General features: G+C 45.9%; 1 protein-coding gene across 1 annotated transcript in view; it reads left to right on the top strand.

Moving 5' to 3' along the window:
• The window catches only part of kcnd2 (potassium voltage-gated channel, Shal-related subfamily, member 2), a 142,651-nt gene that overhangs the window by 112,089 nt on the left and 10,088 nt on the right, over positions 1–20,474 (top strand). Inside the window, exons 2-4 of the mRNA XM_072377576.1 lie at positions 17,087–17,249; positions 19,489–19,584; positions 19,834–20,069. Of these exons, the coding sequence (XP_072233677.1) occupies positions 17,087–17,249; positions 19,489–19,584; positions 19,834–20,069 (495 nt within the window). The remainder of the gene's footprint in view (positions 1–17,086; positions 17,250–19,488; positions 19,585–19,833; positions 20,070–20,474) is intronic.

Below are 20,474 nucleotides of genomic sequence, written 5' to 3' on the forward strand. Positions count from 1 at the left end.
ATCAGGGGCCTGTTTCAGCTCAGCAATCTGCAGCAGAGTGAGACATCAGGGCTCTGTCTCAGCTCAGCAATCTGCAGCAGAGTGAGACATCAGGGCTCTGTCTCAGCTCAGCAATCTGCAGCAGAGTGAGACATCAGGGGTCTGTTTCAGCTCAGCAATCTGCAGCAGAGTGAGACATCAGGGGTCTGTTTCAGCTCAGCAATCTGCAGCAGAGTGAGACATCAGGGGTCTGTTTCAGCTCAGCAATCTGCAGCAGAGTGAGACATCAGGGGTCTGTTTCAGCTCAGCAATCTGCAGCAGAGTGAGACATCACCGGTCTGTTTCAGCTCAGCAATCTGCAGCAGAGTGAGACATCAGGGGTCTGTTTCAGCTCAGCAATCTGCAGCAGAGTGAGACATCACCGGTCTGTTTCAGCTCAGCAATCTGCAGCAGAGTGAGACATCAGGGGTCTGTTTCAGCTCAACAATCTGCAGCAGAGTGAGACATCAGGGGTCTGTTTCAGCTCAGCAATCTGCAGCAGAGTGAGACATCAGGGGTCTGTTTCTGTCTCTTTGTTCTGAAACCTCCGGCCTCGTGGCCTAAAGCCGGCCTAAAGAAACCGTGACTATATATATATATATATATCTATATATATATCTATATATATATATATCTATATATATCTATATATATATAGATAAGCCCCCAACAGGAAGTGGTCTGGGAGCTCCTCACATGCTTCATGAAGCACAGACTCAGACCTGAGCAGCCAAACATCCTCCATCATCCTCTTCCATCCCTGCTTCCACCTGTTCTATACTTTTAAACAGAAATCCTGCAGATCAGTGATATGAGAGATAAAAGCTCAGTTTTTACACTTCGCTGCTCGTTCAGCACCTTCAGAAACACCCGAGCTGCTGGATCCTGTTCAGATCTCTCCTCTTTAAGGGAGATCAGGAGCTCGTTTTCCTCTCTGAGCTGACAGGACGCCTCACTCTGCACAGAAGCTGGAAACCACTGCTCCTCTTCCTCTGATTTAGCCCCTGAAAGCTCAAAGTTCACGGTGAGATCCAGCGGTCCTGAGGGGCTGCAGCCTGTGATTAGCAGCCTGAGATGGATCGTTTGGTCAGTTGTGTCCTCGGCTTGTTTTCCACAGCGTTCTGTAATCACCGCTGTGTTTGAAGGTCACAGTTAATGGGAAAGTCTCCTCCGTGTGGTTGGAGGGTGCGTGGGTCAAAGGTGGCGAGCTGGGTCTATTAGCTGCTAATTAGCAGCTAACTAAAACATTATCCCACAGGGAGAGCTCTCCTCTCCGGGGGCTGAATACCAACCAGCACAGATGGGTGGAGGCAGGATATGATGTCACGGCCCAAACTGTGATCTCAGAACGCTGTGGTTGCTGAGATCTTTATAAGGAGGAACGTTTCCACACATGGAGGCTTCAGATGCTGAAAATCACACACAGAAAAGTCAGAAATGACCTTATTCTGTTCAACAGAGTTTGAGCCGAGCATTGACACTGAGGCTGGAGAGATCAGAACCAGCAGAGCTGATGGACCCAAACAGAAGGAGCTCACTCTGCTGCTGGGTTCTGTGGGTTTAAATCGGCATGAAAATGTTTCTGTTCATCACAGTCCTGAATAATCTGCCCAATATTCCACATGTGAACAGAGAACAGAAGGGGGCCGAGGGCTCAGCCCTGTGGTGCACCGCGGGTCAGCTGAGCTGCTGAGGGTTTGACTCCGTTTTGACTCCGTTTTGACTCCATTTTGACTCCGTTTTGACTCCATTTTGACTCCGTTTTGACTCCGTTTTGACTCCGTTTCGACTCCGTTTTGACTCCGTTTTGACTCCGTTTCGACTCCGTTTTGAGAGTCCGTTTCGACTCCGTTTTGACTCCATTTTGACTCCGTTTCGACTCCGTTTTGACTCCATTTTGACTCCATTTTGACTCCGTTTTTAACCCTAACCCAGAGAACAGAAGGGGGCCGAGGGCTCAGCCCTGTGGTGCACCGCGGGTCAGCTGAGCTGCTGAGGTTTTGACTCCATTTTGACTCCGTTTCTAACCCTAACCCAGAGAACAGAAGGAGGCCGAGGGCTCAGCCCTGTGGTGCACCGCGGGTCAGCTGAGCTGCTGAGGGTTTGACTCCGTTTTGACTCCATTTTGACTCCGTTTCGACTCCATTTTGACTCCATTTTGACTCCGTTTTGACTCCATTTTGACTCCATTTTGACTCCGTTTTGACTCCGTTTTGACTCCGTTTTGACTCCGTTTTGACTCCGTTTCTAACCCTAACCCAGAGAACAGAAGGGGGCCGAGGGCTCAGCCCTGTGGTGCACCGCGGGTCAGCTGAAGGTTTTGACTCCGTTTTGACTCCGTTTCGACTCCGTTTTGACTCCGTTTTGACTCCGTTTTGACTCCGTTTTGACTCCGTTTCAACTCCGTTTTGACTCCGTTTTGACTCCGTTTTGACTCCGTTTCGACTCCGTTTTGACTCCGTTTCTAACCCTAACCCAGAGAACAGAAGGGGGCCGAGGGCTCAGCCCTGTGGTGCACCGCGGGTCAGCTGAAGGTTTTGACTCCGTTTCGACTCCGTTTCGACTCCGTTTTGACTCCGTTTTGACTCCGTTTTGACTCCGTTTTGACTCCGTTTCTAACCCTAACCCAGAGAACAGAAGGGGGCCGAGGGCTCAGCCCTGTGGTGCACCGCGGGTCAGCTGAAGGTTTTGACTCGCTCTGTGGTTACTTTGCGTCCTTTTTTTGTTGGTTTACATCCTGTTTCACACCAGGTTTCCCACAGCTGGTCCTGGTTTGTTGTCAGCTCTCTCAGTAAATGTCCTCCAGGTTCTCCTCAGTCCCAGATCGCTGCATGCATGATGTTCTGTAAGTTCTGATTCAGTTTATTCCTGCGGTGGCAGCACCTTTGGTTTCTTTTCAGTAAAGCCTCTAAGACCACACGCCTATCTTTGCCTTCCTGGAATCCTCCACCTCCCGCTCAGCCACGAATCCTGACAAAAAGTTCTGTTAGAGAGAGATGGGCCCAGTAAACTCTGAGCCTTTGTTCTGAGCCAGGACTCAGCCTGGGGATGTTGGACCGCATGAAAGGCAGCTTTTAAATCTAACCAGAGTGTTAAACTTATCATTCATGAATTATATCAACTGTGCAGAGATGACTTTGGTGATCTGGGTCTTGTGGGTGGTTCTGTTGGTTCTGTAGGAGATTTCAGGGCTTCTTTGGGTCGTTGATGAGCTGCTGGGTCAGTACTGAAGTGGCAGTCTCTGTTCTGTTGGCTGCATGTCTCATTTCACGGTTTCTGCTCTGAGTTACAACGTCCACAGCAGCAAATTGAGCCCATGAGGCAGGAAGCAGGTCAGCATATGAACTAAAGCCCAGCGGACTCACAGCACCGGTGTCACAGACAAACTTGTTCCCTCACAGGACTGCAGCTTCTGCTCAGAACCAGGGTTTCAGATAAACCCGTTTTCACTGCTCATTGATGATAACTGACAGCTGAGGAATGTATTTGCAGCGTGTCTGGAGTCCTCCTCACTTCTTCTTCTGCTGCCAAATTGGTGTTTGCCTGTGGATGAAATAAGACCCGCCTTTCGTGATGCTTCAGGGGGGGTTTCACGCTGCTGAAATAAAGAAACAGAAGAAGAAATGCAGTAACTCAGGGTTGTTAAAAATGTTTTGGATTTGATTTGGCTGCGTGCAAATAAAGCAGCAGCAGAAGAAGAAATAACGATGATTCTTTTCCAGCTGCAGGTGTGAGGTCTCTGAGAATATGTGGGAATAATATCAACTTAATAATATTAATTAATAATATGGGGATGTAAACCTGCTCATTTTAAAGCTCAGACTCTGAGTGAGTTTCATTATTTGCTGGTTTTAGACTGAGTTTGGTTTGGATTTGCTTTTCTGGAGGTTTCAGACGCTGATTTTGAACTGGTTTTAGACTTTTTGGATGTTCTGGTTGGTCTGTTACTGGTTTCTAACTTTGTTTTGGTCTTGGCTTTGACCTGATTTGGACTTTGAATGGATTTGCTTGGGTTCTAGATTGTGTTTTGGTCTGATTTCAGACTTTGAGTTGGAATGGATTGTTGATTTAGTTTCTGATGTTGTTTGGTCGGTGGTATTGAACTGGTTTCTGACTTGGTGGGTCCTGGGTTTCGGGCTGGTTTCTGACTTGGTGGGTCATGGGTTTCGGGCTGGTTTCTGACTTGGTGGGTCCTGGGTTTCGGGCTGGTTTCTGACTTGGTGGGTCCTGGGTTTCGGGCTGGTTTCTGACTTGGTGGGTCCTGGGTTTCGGGCTGGTTTCTGACTTGGTGGGTCCTGGGTTTCGGGCTGGTTTCTGACTTGGTGGGTCACGGGTTTCGGGCTGGTTTCTGACTTGGTGGGTCACGGGTTTCGGGCTGGTTTCTGACTTGGTGGGTCACGGGTTTCGGGCTGGTTTCTGACTTGGTGGGTCCTGGGTTTCGGGCTGGTTTCTGACTTGGTGGGTCCTGGGTTTCGGGCTGGTTTCTGACTTGGTGGGTCCTGGGTTTCGGGCTGGTTTCTGACTTGGTGGGTCACGGGTTTCGGGCTGGTTTCTGACTTGGTGGGTCCTGGGTTTCGGGCTGGTTTCTGACTTGGTGGGTCACGGGTTTCGGGCTGGTTTCTGACTTGGTGGGTCCTGGGTTTCGGGCTGGTTTCTGACTTGGTGGGTCCTGGGTTTCGGGCTGGTTTCTGACTTGGTGGGTCACGGGTTTCGGGCTGGTTTCTGACTTGGTGGGTCGTGGGTTTCGGGCTGGTTTCTGACTTGGTGGGTCATGGGTTTCGGGCTGGTTTCTGACTTGGTGGGTCACGGGTTTCGGGCTGGTTTCTGACTTGGTGGGTCCTGGGTTTCGGGCTGGTTTCTGACTTGGTGGGTCCTGGGTTTCGGGCTGGTTTCTGACTTGGTGGGTCACGGGTTTCGGGCTGGTTTCTGACTTGGTGGGTCATGGGTTTCGGGCTGGTTTCTGACTTGGTGGGTCACGGGTTTCGGGCTGGTTTCTGACTTGGTGGGTCCTGGGTTTCGGGCTGGTTTCTGACTTGGTGGGTCACGGGTTTCGGGCTGGTTTCTGACTTGGTGGGTCCTGGGTTTCGGGCTGGTTTCTGACTTGGTGGGTCACGGGTTTTGGGCTGGTTTCTGACTTGGTGGGTCCTGGGTTTCGGGCTGGTTTCTGACTTGGTGGGTCCTGGGTTTCGGGCTGGTTTCTGACTTGGTGGGTCACGGGTTTCGGGCTGGTTTCTGACTTGGTGGGTCGTGGGTTTCGGGCTGGTTTCTGACTTGGTGGGTCATGGGTTTCGGGCTGGTTTCTGACTTGGTGGGTCACGGGTTTCGGGCTGGTTTCTGACTTGGTGGGTCCTGGGTTTCGGGCTGGTTTCTGACTTGGTGGGTCCTGGGTTTCGGGCTGGTTTCTGACTTGGTGGGTCACGGGTTTCGGGCTGGTTTCTGACTTGGTGGGTCATGGGTTTCGGGCTGGTTTCTGACTTGGTGGGTCACGGGTTTCGGGCTGGTTTCTGACTTGGTGGGTCCTGGGTTTCGGGCTGGTTTCTGACTTGGTGGGTCACGGGTTTCGGGCTGGTTTCTGACTTGGTGGGTCCTGGGTTTCGGGCTGGTTTCTGACTTGGTGGGTCACGGGTTTCGGGCTGGTTTCTGACTTGGTGGGTCACGGGTTTCGGGCTGGTTTCTGACTTGGTGGGTCCTGGGTTTCGGGCTGGTTTCTGACTTGGTGGGTCCTGGGTTTCGGGCTGGTTTCTGACTTGGTGGGTCCTGGGTTTCGGGCTGGTTTCTGACTTGGTGGGTCAATGGTTTCGGGCTGGTTTCTGACTTGGTGGGTCCTGGGTTTCGGGCTGGTTTCTGACTTGGTGGGTCCTGGGTTTCGGGCTGGTTTCTGACTTGGTGGGTCATGGGTTTCGGGCTGGTTTCTGACTTGGTGGGTCAATGGTTTCGGGCTGGTTTCTGACTTGGTGGGTCCTGGGTTTCGGGCTGGTTTCTGACTTGGTGGGTCCTGGGTTTCGGGCTGGTTTCTGACTTGGTGGGTCACGGGTTTCGGGCTGGTTTCTGACTTGGTGGGTCCTGGGTTTTGGGCTGGTTTCTGACTTGGTGGGTCAATGGTTTCGGGCTAGTTTCTGACTTGGTGGGTCATGGGTTTCGGGCTGGTTTCTGACTTGGTGGGTCCTGGGTTTCGGGCTGGTTTCTGACTTGGTGGGTCACGGGTTTCGGGCTGGTTTCTGACTTGGTGGGTCCTGGGTTTTGGGCTGGTTTCTGACTTGGTGGGTCACGGGTTTCGGGCTGGTTTCTGACTTGGTGGGTCCTGGGTTTCGGGCTGGTTTCTGACTTGGTGGGTCCTGGGTTTCAGGCTGGTTTGTGAGTTGTTTAGCAGGACTTTAGAGTTGATCTGTTCCTGTTCAGTTTGGGCTGATTAAACTGCAGCCTCTGATGGTTCTGATGGTAAGACCGTCATCTGGTGGTTCTGTTCCCGCTCTGCAGTGTTTGGTCAGGGTGAAAACAGCTGGATTATGAAGGCAGTTCATGTTTTCTGCTAAGTTTATATGATAAAATGTGTGTCCAGAGGCCTGAAAGTCTCCAGCTAACAGTAGGAAGCTAGCTTTCCCAGGACCTTTTTGGCCTGTTTACTACGTAATCCAGAGTTTCTCCATGTTGCTGGTATCTGAGCTCCAGTTCTGACCTGGTCTTGGATAAGGGTTCTGGTGGGTCCAGAACACCTGCTGCTCCTGCAGGACTTTTCTCATTGAGATTCAAACTGCATCTTTCTCCGATGGTTTCCATTTTCTCGAGGTATTTGTGTTTAAAAATGAATTCAGGGTGTGTGTGTGTGTGTGTGTGTGTGTGTGTGTGTGTCTTAGTGATGGATGTGTTTCCAATTGGTCTGTTCTGAGGTCAGAGGTCAAACAAATGAAGGTGATAGTCCTTGTGTGTGTGTTGGTCGACGGTTGTTAGTTCTGACACTTTAAATCTGTCGATGTGACATGTTTAAAAATAGAAAGATGAATTGGACCCTCTGCTGCAGCCTTCTCTGCTCTTCTTCATGTCCGGGTTTTATTGCAGACTTTTCATCCCTCCTCCGTCGCTTCCTGCTTCCTCCTCCGTCTCCTCAGAGAGCTGCTACTATGACGGCCGATCATTTCGAGTGTTGTCTTTTGGTTTCAGGCTCATCACAGTGAGTTCAACATTTTATTCATCTCCAAAGGGAAAGCACATGGCTGCAGAGTTCCCTCACACATCCCTTCTCTGAGGGCTCCTTACCACAGAAAGTCAAACTAAACCTTTTACAGATGAAACTATCGTGGAAACAGAAAGGCCAGTAAAGCTTTTTTAACTTCCAGACATCATGGGGTGATGAGCAACGATACGGTGTATGATGTATAGATTAAGGATTCTCTCTCATCCACACTGACTACTGATCAGTTTATGGATCAAAGACATTTGGAACACCTTGATTTAGTATTCGACTTTATTACTAAAGATTACTAAGATTTGGATGTTATTCTCACTTTATTCACGAGATTTTTTACTGTATTCAAGACGTTTTCACTCTGTTCTCGAGATTTTGACTTTATTTACGACATTTTGACTTAATTTACGACATTTTGACTTAATTTACGACATTTTGACTTTATTTACGACATTTTGACTTTATTCACGAAATTTTGACTTTATTCACGAAATTTTGACTTTATTTACGACATTTTTACTTTATTTTCAACATTTTGACTTTATTCACGAAATTTTGACTTTATTTACGACATTTTTACTTTATTTTCAACATTTTTACTTTATTCACGACATTTTCACCTCAATCTCGACATTTTGACTTTATTTACGACATTTTGACTTAATTTACGACATTTTGACTTTATTTACGACATTTTGACTTTATTCACAACATTTTGACTTTATTCACGAAATTTTGACTTTATTTACGACATTTTGACTTTATTTTCAACATTTTGACTTTATTCACGAAATTTTGACTTTATTTACGACATTTTTACTTTATTTTCAACATTTTTACTTTATTCACGACATTTTCACCTCAATCTCGACATTTTGACTTTATTTTCAAGATTTTGACTTTATTCACGAGATTTTTTACTTTATTCAAGACGTTTTGACTATTCTCGAGATTTTGACTTTATTCACGATGTTTTTACTTTATTTACAGATTTTTACGTTACTCGCAAAATTTTGACTTTATTCAAGACCTTTTGACTCTATTCTCAATATTTTGACTTTATTCACGACATAGAAATAATTATCAATTATTATTATTATAATTAGCAATTGTCTGTGACCTCTGTGAGGCCATTTAATTGAATTGTACAGCATGTTTACATTGAATCAGAGGTTATTACAGCACACCAGAGGTTCTGAGACTGAAGCAGATCTGGATCTTTTTGTCCGTCTGTTAGAGGACATAAACAGATGCTTTTAATTATGAATAAAACCTCTTCAGTGTCACGCTGTGCACAGAAACGCTCATCTATAATGGAAACGGCCTTTCATTAAGACAGCAACCTGTGTGTTTTTGTGCTGTTTGGGGAGCACTTCCTGTTAATGGCGGCGAAGCATAAATGATTCAGTCGCAGCGAGAACATGACTTCGCTTTATGAAACATACTTTGTGCAGAACACACTTGCGTTTCCATCACTTCTGAGGACATTACACTGCTTTACATTAAACCCGGTTTTTCAGTTTCCTTCATTACTCAACAGCCATCATTACAGCTGACTTCTTTATTTTAGCTTCAGTTTGTGGAGTTTCTGTTTTACTAATCTACTTTTTGAAGTTATTGTCCCTCATGAGTTTATTCTTTCTCTTTCTAGTCTTTCTAGATGGTGGCCAGAAAGGTGGAGGTAGATGGGGCACAGGGGGGGGTCTTAATCGAAACCAGTGTGTCTGAATACTGATGAAGTTGTTGAATCCAAGGTGCCACCATGCAGTGATGTCATCAGTGATGTCACCACATGCTGATTAGATGATTGAGGTTGTGTCCAAAATCCCTCCCTGACCACTATGTAGTGACGCCATTTTGTTGTGGTGTCCGAATGATTACAAGATATCCCATCATGCATTGCCAGAATTGAGGGAGAATAGTTTATTGTTCAGAGAACTCAAAGAATGATGTCGACTCTACTTAAAAAGGCAGTAAAAAGTAGGCTTTTACTCACAATTTCACAACGGTAAGTTGTTTTTTTCCCGGTGAGTTGCTCGTAGTTCGCCGCTGGATGACAGGCGCGAGATAAATTCATTGTTGTGGAGCAGCACAACAGTCAAAAAGCCAGTTTATTCCATTTTATTTCATCACACATTTTAAAACGAGGCAGTTTAAATGGCTTCCTGCTTTCATTGTTAAAGAAACGAACAGCATATAATGAAAGATTCCAGCTGGTTAAACTGTAACCTGCTGATACTAAAGAGCCGAGAAGAACCCAAAATATGAAAATATGCTAAAATAACAAAGTAAGAATTAAAACAGGACAGTAATCTAAAGCCTCTAATTTAACAGAAATACAGTAGTAATCCCTTTTTGACTTGGAACCATCTGTCTTTTGGATCTCCAGCCCTAACCCTAACCCTCCCTTCAGAAACTTTGGGTCCCATCTACAGTTTCACTTTATCTCTGACTATTTTTAATCTAAATCTAATCTATTTTTGATTTCAGTTCAAAATGCCACAGTCAGAAAGACAAAGTCAAACATGAAGTGACTGATTCCACCTCCAGGTGTGAACCAAAGACAGAAAGCACGTAAAAAAGGGAATGAGCCTGCTGTAAATGTTCATTTTCTAGGTCTAAAACGGAGCTCTTTATTCTTTATGTTGGTCTGAGGATGGAAATGTGAGAGTTTTCCATCATAAAAGAGCCACAAAGAGGAAACTTTAGATCAGTTTATCCCTTTCAATTAAAGTGCGTAACAGTTACTGCCACCTAGTGGTCAGGTTGGAGGTAACGCCACCTCAAACTCCTCCCACCAGACCTCTAAAAGCAGAGAAAACAAAGATTCATGTTCTGTTTTCTTCCATTTAGTTTTGTGTTCACCATAAAACTGTAAATACAGTAAATACAGCAGGTTATACACATGTTATTACATATAAACACATTTAAAAGGCGTTCTCCTACAAGCCTTTGAATGAAAACAACATAATGAGGAAAAGCCTGAACTGTCAGCTGGTGGAAACTCTCTCTGCAGAGCTTTTAAAGCCCAAATTTCTCACCATGCTTCAGTCCATCCGTTGTATTCTTTATATGTTTGAGCTCTTTCACGCGGTTCTTCCTGTGCTCTGGGGTTACTGATCTGAATGATCTGCAGCTGTGACTGTAAAGTACTCCAGATGTGAACTGATTATAACCACAGGGAATCCCAGCTCCTGACCTTTGCCCTCCACCTGTTGAAGCCACACCAGAGTTTAGCCCCGTCCTTCACCTTCATCGATCTTGACCTGTTCTCTTCTTCATCTTTTCTCTCGTGTGATGAGGTCGATGGAAAAGGTTAAAATGTGAAGCTTCGTCTTCCCTCAGCCTCTGACGGCCCTCCTCTCTCTTCTTCTTCTCCTTCTAACCCTAGCAGCATTCTTTATGGAGGCTGTCCTGATGTGTTTTAGCTATGCTAATCTGTAGCATAGCTAAAACAAAAGGTCCCGGTTCAGCTCCATATTTAATAACCAGAGCCAGAACCAGTGGAGTTCTCGTCTGTCTGAGCCTGTCTGGGTTCTGAGTTTGGAGATCACGAGGATGATGATGTAATCCTTACGGTCCTCCCAAAGCTGCTGGGAGAGGATGAGACCACAGAAGAAGAAGAGCAGGTCCTCCCAGAGCTGCTGGGAGAGGATGAGACCACAGAAGAAGAAGAGCAGGTCCTCCCAAAGCTGCTGGGAGAGGATGAGACCACAGAAGAAGAAGAGCAGGTCCTCCCAAAGCTGCTGGGAGAGGATGAGACCACAGAAGAAGAAGAGCAGGTCCTCCCAAAGCTGCTGGGAGAGGATGAGACCACAGAAGAAGAAGAGCAGGTCCTCCCAGAGCTGCTGGGAGAGGATGAGACCACAGAAGAAGAAGAGCAGGTCCTCCCAGAGCTGCTGGGAGAGGATGAGACCACAGAAGAAGAAGAGCAGGTCCTCCCAGAGCTGCTGGGAGAGGATGAGACCACAGAAGAAGAAGAAGAGCAGGTCCTCCCAGAGCTGCTGGGAGAGGATGAGACCACAGAAGAAGAAGAAGAGCAGGTCCTCCCAGAGCTGCTGGGAGAGGATGAGACCACAGAAGAAGAAGAAGAGCAGGTCCTCCCAGAGCTGCTGGGAGAGGATGAGACCACAGAAGAAGAAGAGCAGGTCCTCCCAGAGCTGCTGGGAGAGGATAAGACCACAGAAGAAGAAGAGCAGGTCCTCCCAAAGCTGCTGGGAGAGGATGAGACCACAGAAGAAGAAGAAGAGTAGGTCCTCCCAGAGCTGCTGGGAGAGGATGAGACCACAGAAGAAGAAGAGTAGGTCCTCCCAGAGCTGCTGGGAGAGGATGAGACCACAGAAGAAGAAGAGCAGGTCCTCCCAGAGCTGCTGGGAGAGGATGAGACCACAGAAGAAGAAGAGCAGGTCCTCCCAAAGCTGCTGGGAGAGGATGAGACCACAGAAGAAGAAGAGCAGGTCCTCCCAGAGCTGCTGGGAGAGGATGAGACCACAGAAGAAGAAGAGCAGGTCCTCCCAGAGCTGCTGGGAGAGGATGAGACCACAGAAGAAGAAGAGCAGGTCCTCCCAGAGCTGCTGGGAGAGGATGAGACCACAGAAGAAGAAGAAGAGCAGGTCCTCCCAGAGCTGCTGGGAGAGGATGAGACCACAGAAGAAGAAGAGCAGGTGCTGTCGGCCGTCTTCGTCCCCTGATGGGAACACTTCCTGTCCTCTGAGGACGGACTTCCTGTCCTCTGAGGACGGACTTCCTGTCCTCTGAGGACGGACTTCCTGTCAGGACGGCGTCCTGTGATTCGACGCCTTTAAGTCCTGATGAATGCTGAAACACGGCTGTGTGTGTGTTTGATGGCAAACACACGCTCATCCTCCTTGATGAAGGACGCCGTCACATGACTCCGACACAACAGCACACACCTGTTCTGCGTTTCTAATTTTGTCACATCCTGACACACAGACAAGGTCGCAGCCTGTGATTGGCTGACAGGTTTGAAGGAGGAGAGGAGGCGCTCTGTCACCTTGGACAACACGCCGCCACGAGGACACACAGGTGATGTCGCTCAGAAACAGAGATTAAAGTATCAGAACCAGCCTGGTCCAGACAGCCAAAGCTTCTGGGCCTCATTTGGTTTGGTTCTGGATGGACATCTGGTACCATCCACAGTAAAGCCCGGTTTTCATAGTTCTGTCTTGGATCAGACAGACTGGACTCTTCACTGGTTCTGGATTTTTAACCCAGAGGTCAGAGGTCAGAGACTGTAGTTTTATTAAACCCTGTTCTGCAGCTTTCTGAAGCTCTTTCAGAGTTTTTCTGCTTTTTCCCTCATCTTCAGTCCTTGTTCCTGAGCATTTTCAGTGTTTTTTCTTCATTCAGCCACTTAACTCTGACCTTTGACCCATTCAGGCAGGAAAAAGGCTCCTAACTCAAGGGATGAACCAGTGTTGTGTCGACACAGAACAGAAAACTTAGCAAAGAAGCCATTTTAAACTGGATCTTTAGGCTCTTTGTTACCAGCAGCCTGTCACAAAGACACATCATTTGTTCCCATTTCTTTAGCTGCATCTATGAAAAACAGCAAAGAAAACACAGTTTGACAGACAGAAAATAGGATTTCTGCAGCAACAAGGTGATTCCCAAAGAGCTATTAGCTGAAAACTTGGCATATCTCAGCATGGTGTGCAGTGTGTCCTTAAAACATTTGAGGAAACTGGACAAGTGGAGGACAAAAGAAGAAGTGTCAGGCCTAAAAAACTATCTACAGCAGATGAACAGGATCTGAAAGTGATGTCCTTAAGAAAGAGGAAAAAATCCAGCTGTGACCTGACAGGACCTGAGAGATGCATCTGGACCTTCAGCTGATCCATCTACTGTTGGCCCAAGCCTCATCAGAAATGGTCTCCATGGAAGGGTGGCTGTCAAGAAGCCGTTCTTAAGGAAGGGAAACAGGGAGAAAAGGCTGAGCTGTGCCAAATGACACAAGAAGTGGACTGAAAATCAGTGGCAACAGGTCTTATGGAGGGATGAATCCTCCCCAGAGCCCGGACCTCAACATTATTGAAGCAGTGTGGGATCATCTGACAGAGAACGGAACAAAAGGCAGCCCACATCCAAAGAAGAGCTTTGGGATGTCCTTCAAGAAGCCTGGAGAACTATTCCTGAAGACTCCTTAAAGAAATGACAGAAAGCTGGTCTCAGAGGGTTCAGGCTGTGTTGGAGAATAAAGGAGCTCAGACCAGAGATTCACTTTAAAGCTCAAACTCAAGCTCAAACATGGAGTGAACTGTAGAAGCCTTCAGCTGAAGTGATGATGAGTGTATTTTCTGTGACTGATGGAGGGCAGCAGCAGAGCTCTGGCTCCTTCATGTGGCCACGGGCTGAACTGCAGCTTCTCTGCACCCAGACGGAGGGGAAAATAAACGCTGCATCAGCTCTGTTTTCTGCTGATTGTCTCAAAAAGTTGATGTGCATTTAGTTTAGTTATCGAGTATCTGTCAACAGCAGCAGAGTCATTATTCATAAATGAAGATGTGTGTGGAAGCTCAGCCTCTGCCTCTCCGGGAATACAGATGAGACGCATCAGTGACGTCACCTTTAACCCATCTGAGCTGGAACAACATATTTAACGTTATCAGCAACTGTCCAACAGGAAACCAGAGTGCGTTTATAGATTTTAGCTCACCGGTGTCTCTGAGGGAAACTTTAAGTTTTAGAGCTCCTGGAGAGGTTAAAACCCTTGTTGTTGTGGCCTGTAAAGCATCCCGGGGGGAATTAAACTCCTATGAGTTATTCTGAGTAGGTTGAAGACTATTATTTGAGGTAATAATTCAGTTCTTTAGGAGGTTCTGGAGGTTTTTCATGGAGGGTTTTGATATTTATGGGTTTAGCAGTTTGAAACATAGCTTGAATGAGTCCTTAAAGGAGCAGCAGAGAAGCCTTAAAAGTATGTTTGAACCTTTTTTTCTGCATATTCTACAGTAGCCCTGAAGGGACAAACCAATTTCAGAGGCACCATCTCTTGGATCAGTCGCAGTTTATAATCTTTGCCACTAGATGTCACCACCTCCGACATGCTGGACCTTTAAGTCTCTTTTTACTGCGTTTACTTTGATGAAAGACAGTAAAATGTGTTTATTGATAAGTGGAATGATTTGATTTGGGTTTAAGGGTTTGGATTATTGTCTGATGAATGAGAAATGGAGGTTGTTTCCTCCCTGTGAATGTGCTGCACTTCATATGAGCTTTCTACAGTTTCAGGACCCTCACTTTCAACCCATGGTAACGCATTCAGTAGCACACCACTGGTGGGGTGTCGTTTATACACATTTTAAACTTAATTTCACATTGTTCTGAAAGTGCAGCTCCGGTTCTGCAGGATAACGTTTCTCACAGCAGGATCTTAAATGTGTCTGCACACTGGTTTTTATAAGAAAAAGTAGCCGAAAGTAGCCGAAAGTAACCGAAAGTAACCGAAAGTAACTGAAAGTAGCCGAAAGTAACCGAAAGTAACCGAAAGTAACTGAAAGTAACCAAAAGTAGCCGAAAGTAGCCGAAAGTAGACGAAAGTAGCCGAAAGTAACCGAAAGTAACTGAAAGTAGCCGAAAGTAACCGAAAGTAAACGAAAGTAACTGAAAGTAGCCGAAAGTAGCCGAAAGTAACTGAAACTAGCTGAAAGTAACTGAAAGTAGCTGAAAGTAGCCGAAAGTAACTGAAAGTAACTGAAAGTAGCCGAAAGTAGCCGAAAGTAGCCGAAAGTAACTGAAACTAGCTGAAAGTAACCGAAAGTAGCTGAAAATCGCTGGATTATTGTCTGATGAATGAAAAATGGAGGTTGTTTCCTCCCTTTTAATGTGATGCACTTCATATGAGCTTTCTACAGTTTCAGGACCCTCACTTTCAACCCATGGTAACACATTCAGTAGCATGTGTCGTTTATACACATTTTGAACTTAATTTCACATTGTTCTGAAAGTGCAACTCCGGTTCTGCAGGATAACGTTTCTCACAGCAGGATCTTAAATGTGTCTGCACACTGGTTTTTATAAGAAAAAGTAGCCGAAAGTAAACCGAAAGTAGCCGAAAGTAACCGAAAGTTGCCGAAAGTAACCCGAAAGTAGCCGAAAGTAACCGAAAGTAGCTGAAAGTAGCCGAAAGTAACTGAAACTAGCTGAAAGTAACTGAAACTAGCTGAAAGTAACTGAAACTAGCTGAAAGTAACTGAAACTAGCTGAAAGTAACTGAAAGTAGCTGAAAGTAGCCGAAAGTAGCCGAAAGTAACTGAAACTAGCTGAAAGTAACTGAAAGTAGCTGAAAGTAGCCGAAAGTAACTGAAAGTAACTGAAAGTAGCCGAAAGTAGCCGAAAGTAACTGAAAGTAGCTGAAAGTAGCCGAAAGTAACTGAAAGTAACTGAAAGTAGCCGAAAGTAGCCGAAAGTAACTGAAACTAGCTGAAAGTAACCGAAAGTAGCTGAAAATCGCTGGATTATTGTCTGATGAATGAAAAATGGAGGTTGTTTCCTCCCTTTTAATGTGATGCACTTCATATGAGCTTTCTACAGTTTCAGGACCCTCACTTTCAACCCATGGTAACACATTCAGTAGCATGTGTCGTTTATACACATTTTGAACTTAATTTCACATTGTTCTGAAAGTGCAACTCCGGTTCTGCAGGATAACGTTTCTCACAGCAGGATCTTAAATGTGTCTGCACACTGGTTTTTATAAGAAAAAGTAGCCGAAAGTAAACCGAAAGTAGCCGAAAGTAACCGAAAGTTGCCGAAAGTAACCCGAAAGTAGCCGAAAGTAACCGAAAGTAGCTGAAAGTAGCCGAAAGTAACTGAAACTAGCTGAAAGTAACTGAAACTAGCTGAAAGTAACTGAAACTAGCTGAAAGTAACTGAAACTAGCTGAAAGTAACTCAAAGTAACCGAAAGTAACCGAAAGTAACCGAAAGTAAACGAAAGTAACCGAAAGTAAACGAAAGTAAACGAAAGTAACTGAAAGTAGCTGAAAGTAGCCGAAAGTAACCGAAAGTAGCCGAAAGTAACCGAAAGTAGCCGAAAGTAACCGAAAGTAAACGAAAGTAGCTGAAAGTAACCGAAAGTAAACGAAAGTAACCGAAAGTAAACGAAAGTAACTGAAAGTAAACGAAAGTAACTGAAAGTAGACGAAAGTAACTGAAAGTAACTGAAAGTAGCCGAAAGTAACCGAAAGTAGCCGAAAGTAACCGAAAGTAGACGAAAGTAACTGAAAGTAGCTGAAAGTAACTGAAAGTAGCTGAAAGTAACTGAAAGTAGACGAAACTAACTGAAAGTAACTGAAAGTAGCCGAAAGTAACTGAAAGCAGCTGAAAGTAACCGAAAGTAGCTGAAAGTAACCGAAAGTAGCTGAAAGTAACTGAAAGCAGCTGAAAGTAGCTGAAAGTAACTGAAAGTAACTGAAAGCAGCTGAAAGTAGCTGAAAGTAACTGAAAGCAGCTGAAAGTAGCTGAAAGTAACTGAAAGCAGCTGAAAGTAGCTGAAAGCAGCCTGTTTAAAGCTCAGATGGAGCAGTGGATTAAAGATGGTGGATCTCTTGCAGACTTTTGTGTGGAAGGGTCTTCTCCAGCCTGGACATCTCAGGCTCATTTTCATTTATTTTTATGTCCGTCATTCATCCAGAACTTTTAATCATATCTGCGGTTTCCACACCCGGCACCTGCTAACAATACAACAAATGAGCTGTTTGAGATGCAGCTGCCAAAGAAATGTCTCCAACCGTTTATTAAATCCTTATTATGGAAAGAATCCCGTTTCTTTTTGGGGAAAACCTGTTTATAGCAGCCGGACAGCCTCCTTTTGTCTCGTATTGACTTCTGAATGCTACTTCCTGGTTTGCTTTCCTCTCCTCAGGTACGGCGACATGGTGCCGAAGACCATCATGGGGAAGATCTTCGGCTCCATCTGCTCCCTGAGCGGCGTGCTGGTCATCGCCTTGCCGGTGCCCGTCATCGTCTCCAACTTCAGCCGAATCTACCACCAGAGCCAGAGAGCCGAAAAGAGGCGAGCGCAAAAGGTGAGCCGCTCGTCCACGTGCCCACAGACACGATCCCGGCGGAGGGTTTCAGACCCTTTCAGAGAGTTTAAAGTGGGGGTGGAGGGGTGGTTCACAGCTGCTGTTCTGAGCAGGGAGACGTCAGGACGGCCTCAGACTGGCGTCCGTCACCTGATGGGCTCAGACTGCGCTAAAAACAGGAAGTCAGGGCAGATTTCATGCTCAGAACCAGAGCTTTAAGGAGAAAAACGAGGCAGAAACACACTCAGTCTGATCACATTGAGCTTCAGCTCTTAATTTAGAAATCTCAGCATGTGCAGAATCCACAGGAGGAAAGAGAGGAAGGCCCAGCGGGAGGAGGACGCAGCGTCCAGCCTTCACTTCCTCCCGACATCAACAGATGACAAATGCTTGTTTATCCCAGCGGGAGACGAACAGAGGCAGCTGAATCATTCCCGAGCAGCTCTGAAGCTGCAGAACCCAACCCTGAGCAGAGACCCGAGTAGAACCCAACCCTGAGCAAAGACCCGAGCAGAACCCAACCTGTTGGTTCCACCATCTGTTCAGATGCTGGTTCTGCTGCTGGTTCCAGTGCTCTTTGAAGGGTTTTTGTATCACATTTGAAGGGTTTTTGTATCACATTTGAAGGGTTTTTGTATCACATTTGAAGGGTTTTTGTATCACATTTGAAGGATTTTTGTATCACATTTGAAGGGTTTTTGTATCACATTTGAAGGGTTTTTGTATCACATTTGAAGGGTTTTTGTATCACATTTGAAGGGTTTTTGTATCACATTTGAAGGATTTTTGTATCACATTTGAAGGGTTTTTGTATCACATTTGAAGGGTTTTTGTATCACATTTGAAGGGTTTTTGTATCACATTTGAAGGGTTTTTGTATCACATTTGAAGGGTTTTTGTATCACATTTGAAGGGTTTTTGTATCACATTTGAAGGGTTTTTGTATCACATTTGAAGGGTTTTTGTATCACATTTGAAGGGTTTTTGTATCACATTTGAAGGGTTTTTGTATCACATTTGAAGGGTTTTTGTATCACATTTGAAGGGTTTTTGTATCACATTTGAAGGGTTTTTGTATCACATTTGAAGGATTTTTGTATCACATTTGAAGGGTTTTTGTATCACATTTGAAGGGTTTTTGTATCACATTTGAAGGGTTTTTGTATCACATTTGAAGGGTTTTTGTATCACATTTGAAGGGTTTTTGTATCACATTTGAAGGGTTTTTGTATCACATTTGAAGGGTTTTTGTATCAGGACGAACCTCATCTGTTCCTCAGCAGGTGTTAAAACTCAGTAACTCCAACCTCAGGTGAACACCGTGTCATTATTGATTAGCTCATCTGAGTTTTAACACCTGCTGAGGAAAAGATGATGTTTTCTATGTCCTGGTGTTTCAAAACTTACTGAAACCAGCTGTTTCCAGCTTCAGGAGCAGCTGGTTCGACCACAGAGGAGCAGCAGCTGATCTGATGGATTTCTGCTTCTCAGGTCCCTAACACCAGCTGATCATTGGTCTGATCAGTAGATCAATAGTGGGACTTTTATCCCTTTTACTGCATCACATGAAACTGCACGTGAAAAACCAATAACTCTTACTCATCTTCACCGTGGCCGTCACCATTCCCCATGTGGAGGAACGAGGCTGAGCTAAACAGCATGTAGGGGGCGGAGTCAATGTGACCGGAGGCCAGGCTGAAGGGTCTCGATCCTGCTGTCGTACAGATAGAAACAGAGTGGATCTCTGGAGACTCTCTTTAGGTTCACTTTCAGTAAGTCAGGTCACTTCCTTCATGGTCTCCGGTGAGTCACGTGTTCTAAGACTGACAAAGAAGAGGTTCTTTGTTTCTTTTAGGAGTCCCATGAGGAAGGATTGTTGCTAAGTTCAGGGTGTCTTCTCGCCTCATTTCCTTTGGGTAACTCTGAAGGAAGTGCAGGACTGTTTTCTAACTGTTTCTCTGTCTGTCCCCCTGGATCACATTCAGTCTGAACCCCTGAGCTACATGAGTATTACAGCCTGGTTTGATTGAATCTGGCTCGAACTGAAATAAGACAATCATAAACACCCATCGGACCCGGTGACGAAGCTGCCGAACAGCAGCTGTTTGGGGTCAAAGTGGGCGTAACCGAACGCTCAGAGACGGTTAGCGCTGTCCTGGTGTGTCGCTGCGGGGCAAAGCTTCATCAGAATGTGGTTTAAATGATGATGGCTCATGTGATCTGTGCTTGTTTCCTGAAGGCGTCCAAAGAAGCAGGGCAGGCGCTGGTGTGTAAGACCAACCCGAACTTTGACCTGCAGCATCATCACCTGCTCAACTGTCTGGAGAAGACCACGGTGAGGAAGGACTCATGTTATTCACAGCCTTCAAACATGTGCTGTCCTTTAGAGAACCAAAGCTTTCCTAAAATAAGCCAAGGTGACCAAGCTATTCTTTTGAATACCGACTGAAGTTAAGGGTAAACTGTGTGGAAAACAACAATTCTCCTGTCTGATTGAATATTCAGAGGACAGTTTTGTGTGTATTTGGTCCGGCTCGAAGCGTCGTTCAGTCCTTCTGTGACACTCTTCATCTGTGTTCCTCAGAACCACGAGTTTGTGGATGAACAGGTGTACGAGTCGAGCTGCAGGGAGGTAACTCTGGTGAAGGAGGTGTCGCGTTCCTCCTCCGTGTCGTCCTCCTCACCTCACGGCCTCTCCTGCTGCGCCCGCAAGAAGAGGAAGACCTTCAACGTCCCCAACTCCAACTTATCCGTGGGCCTGCAGGGCAGCATCCAGGAGCTGAGCACCATCCAGATCAGGGAGCGACCGCTCAGCAACAGGTGAGGCGGAAACATGGGGAACCTGGGTATTTATCATCCTAAAGATCTTCAAGGACGTGACAGAAGTCCTTGTGAAGTCCCAGGAGTCTGTAGATGCTGTTCAGAAGACATTTAATGCTGTTACACATGATCCCTGAGGAATTCTTAGAGGTTTTGGACCTTGTGGAGGCACCAAAGATCTTTTTTTAAAGGTAATACGAAGGTTATAGATGGGTTGGAGAAGCCCATAAGCTCACAGAAGGGTTTTGGATGCCATAAAGATGTCATTTGGCATATTTTTGTGGTCTTGAGGAGGTTTTGAGGAATACTGGAAAGTCCTTTTTAGAGTTTTTTAGAGTTTGTACATCCTTTCAGGAGGTTATGCACTCATTAAGGAGGTTTGAGGCCAACAAACCTTAAACTAGG

This window comes from Leuresthes tenuis, unplaced genomic scaffold, assembly GCF_036924035.1.
Source record: "Leuresthes tenuis unplaced genomic scaffold, fLeuTen1.0.hap1 SCAF_23, whole genome shotgun sequence".
Taxonomy (NCBI): domain Eukaryota; kingdom Metazoa; phylum Chordata; class Actinopteri; order Atheriniformes; family Atherinopsidae; genus Leuresthes; species Leuresthes tenuis.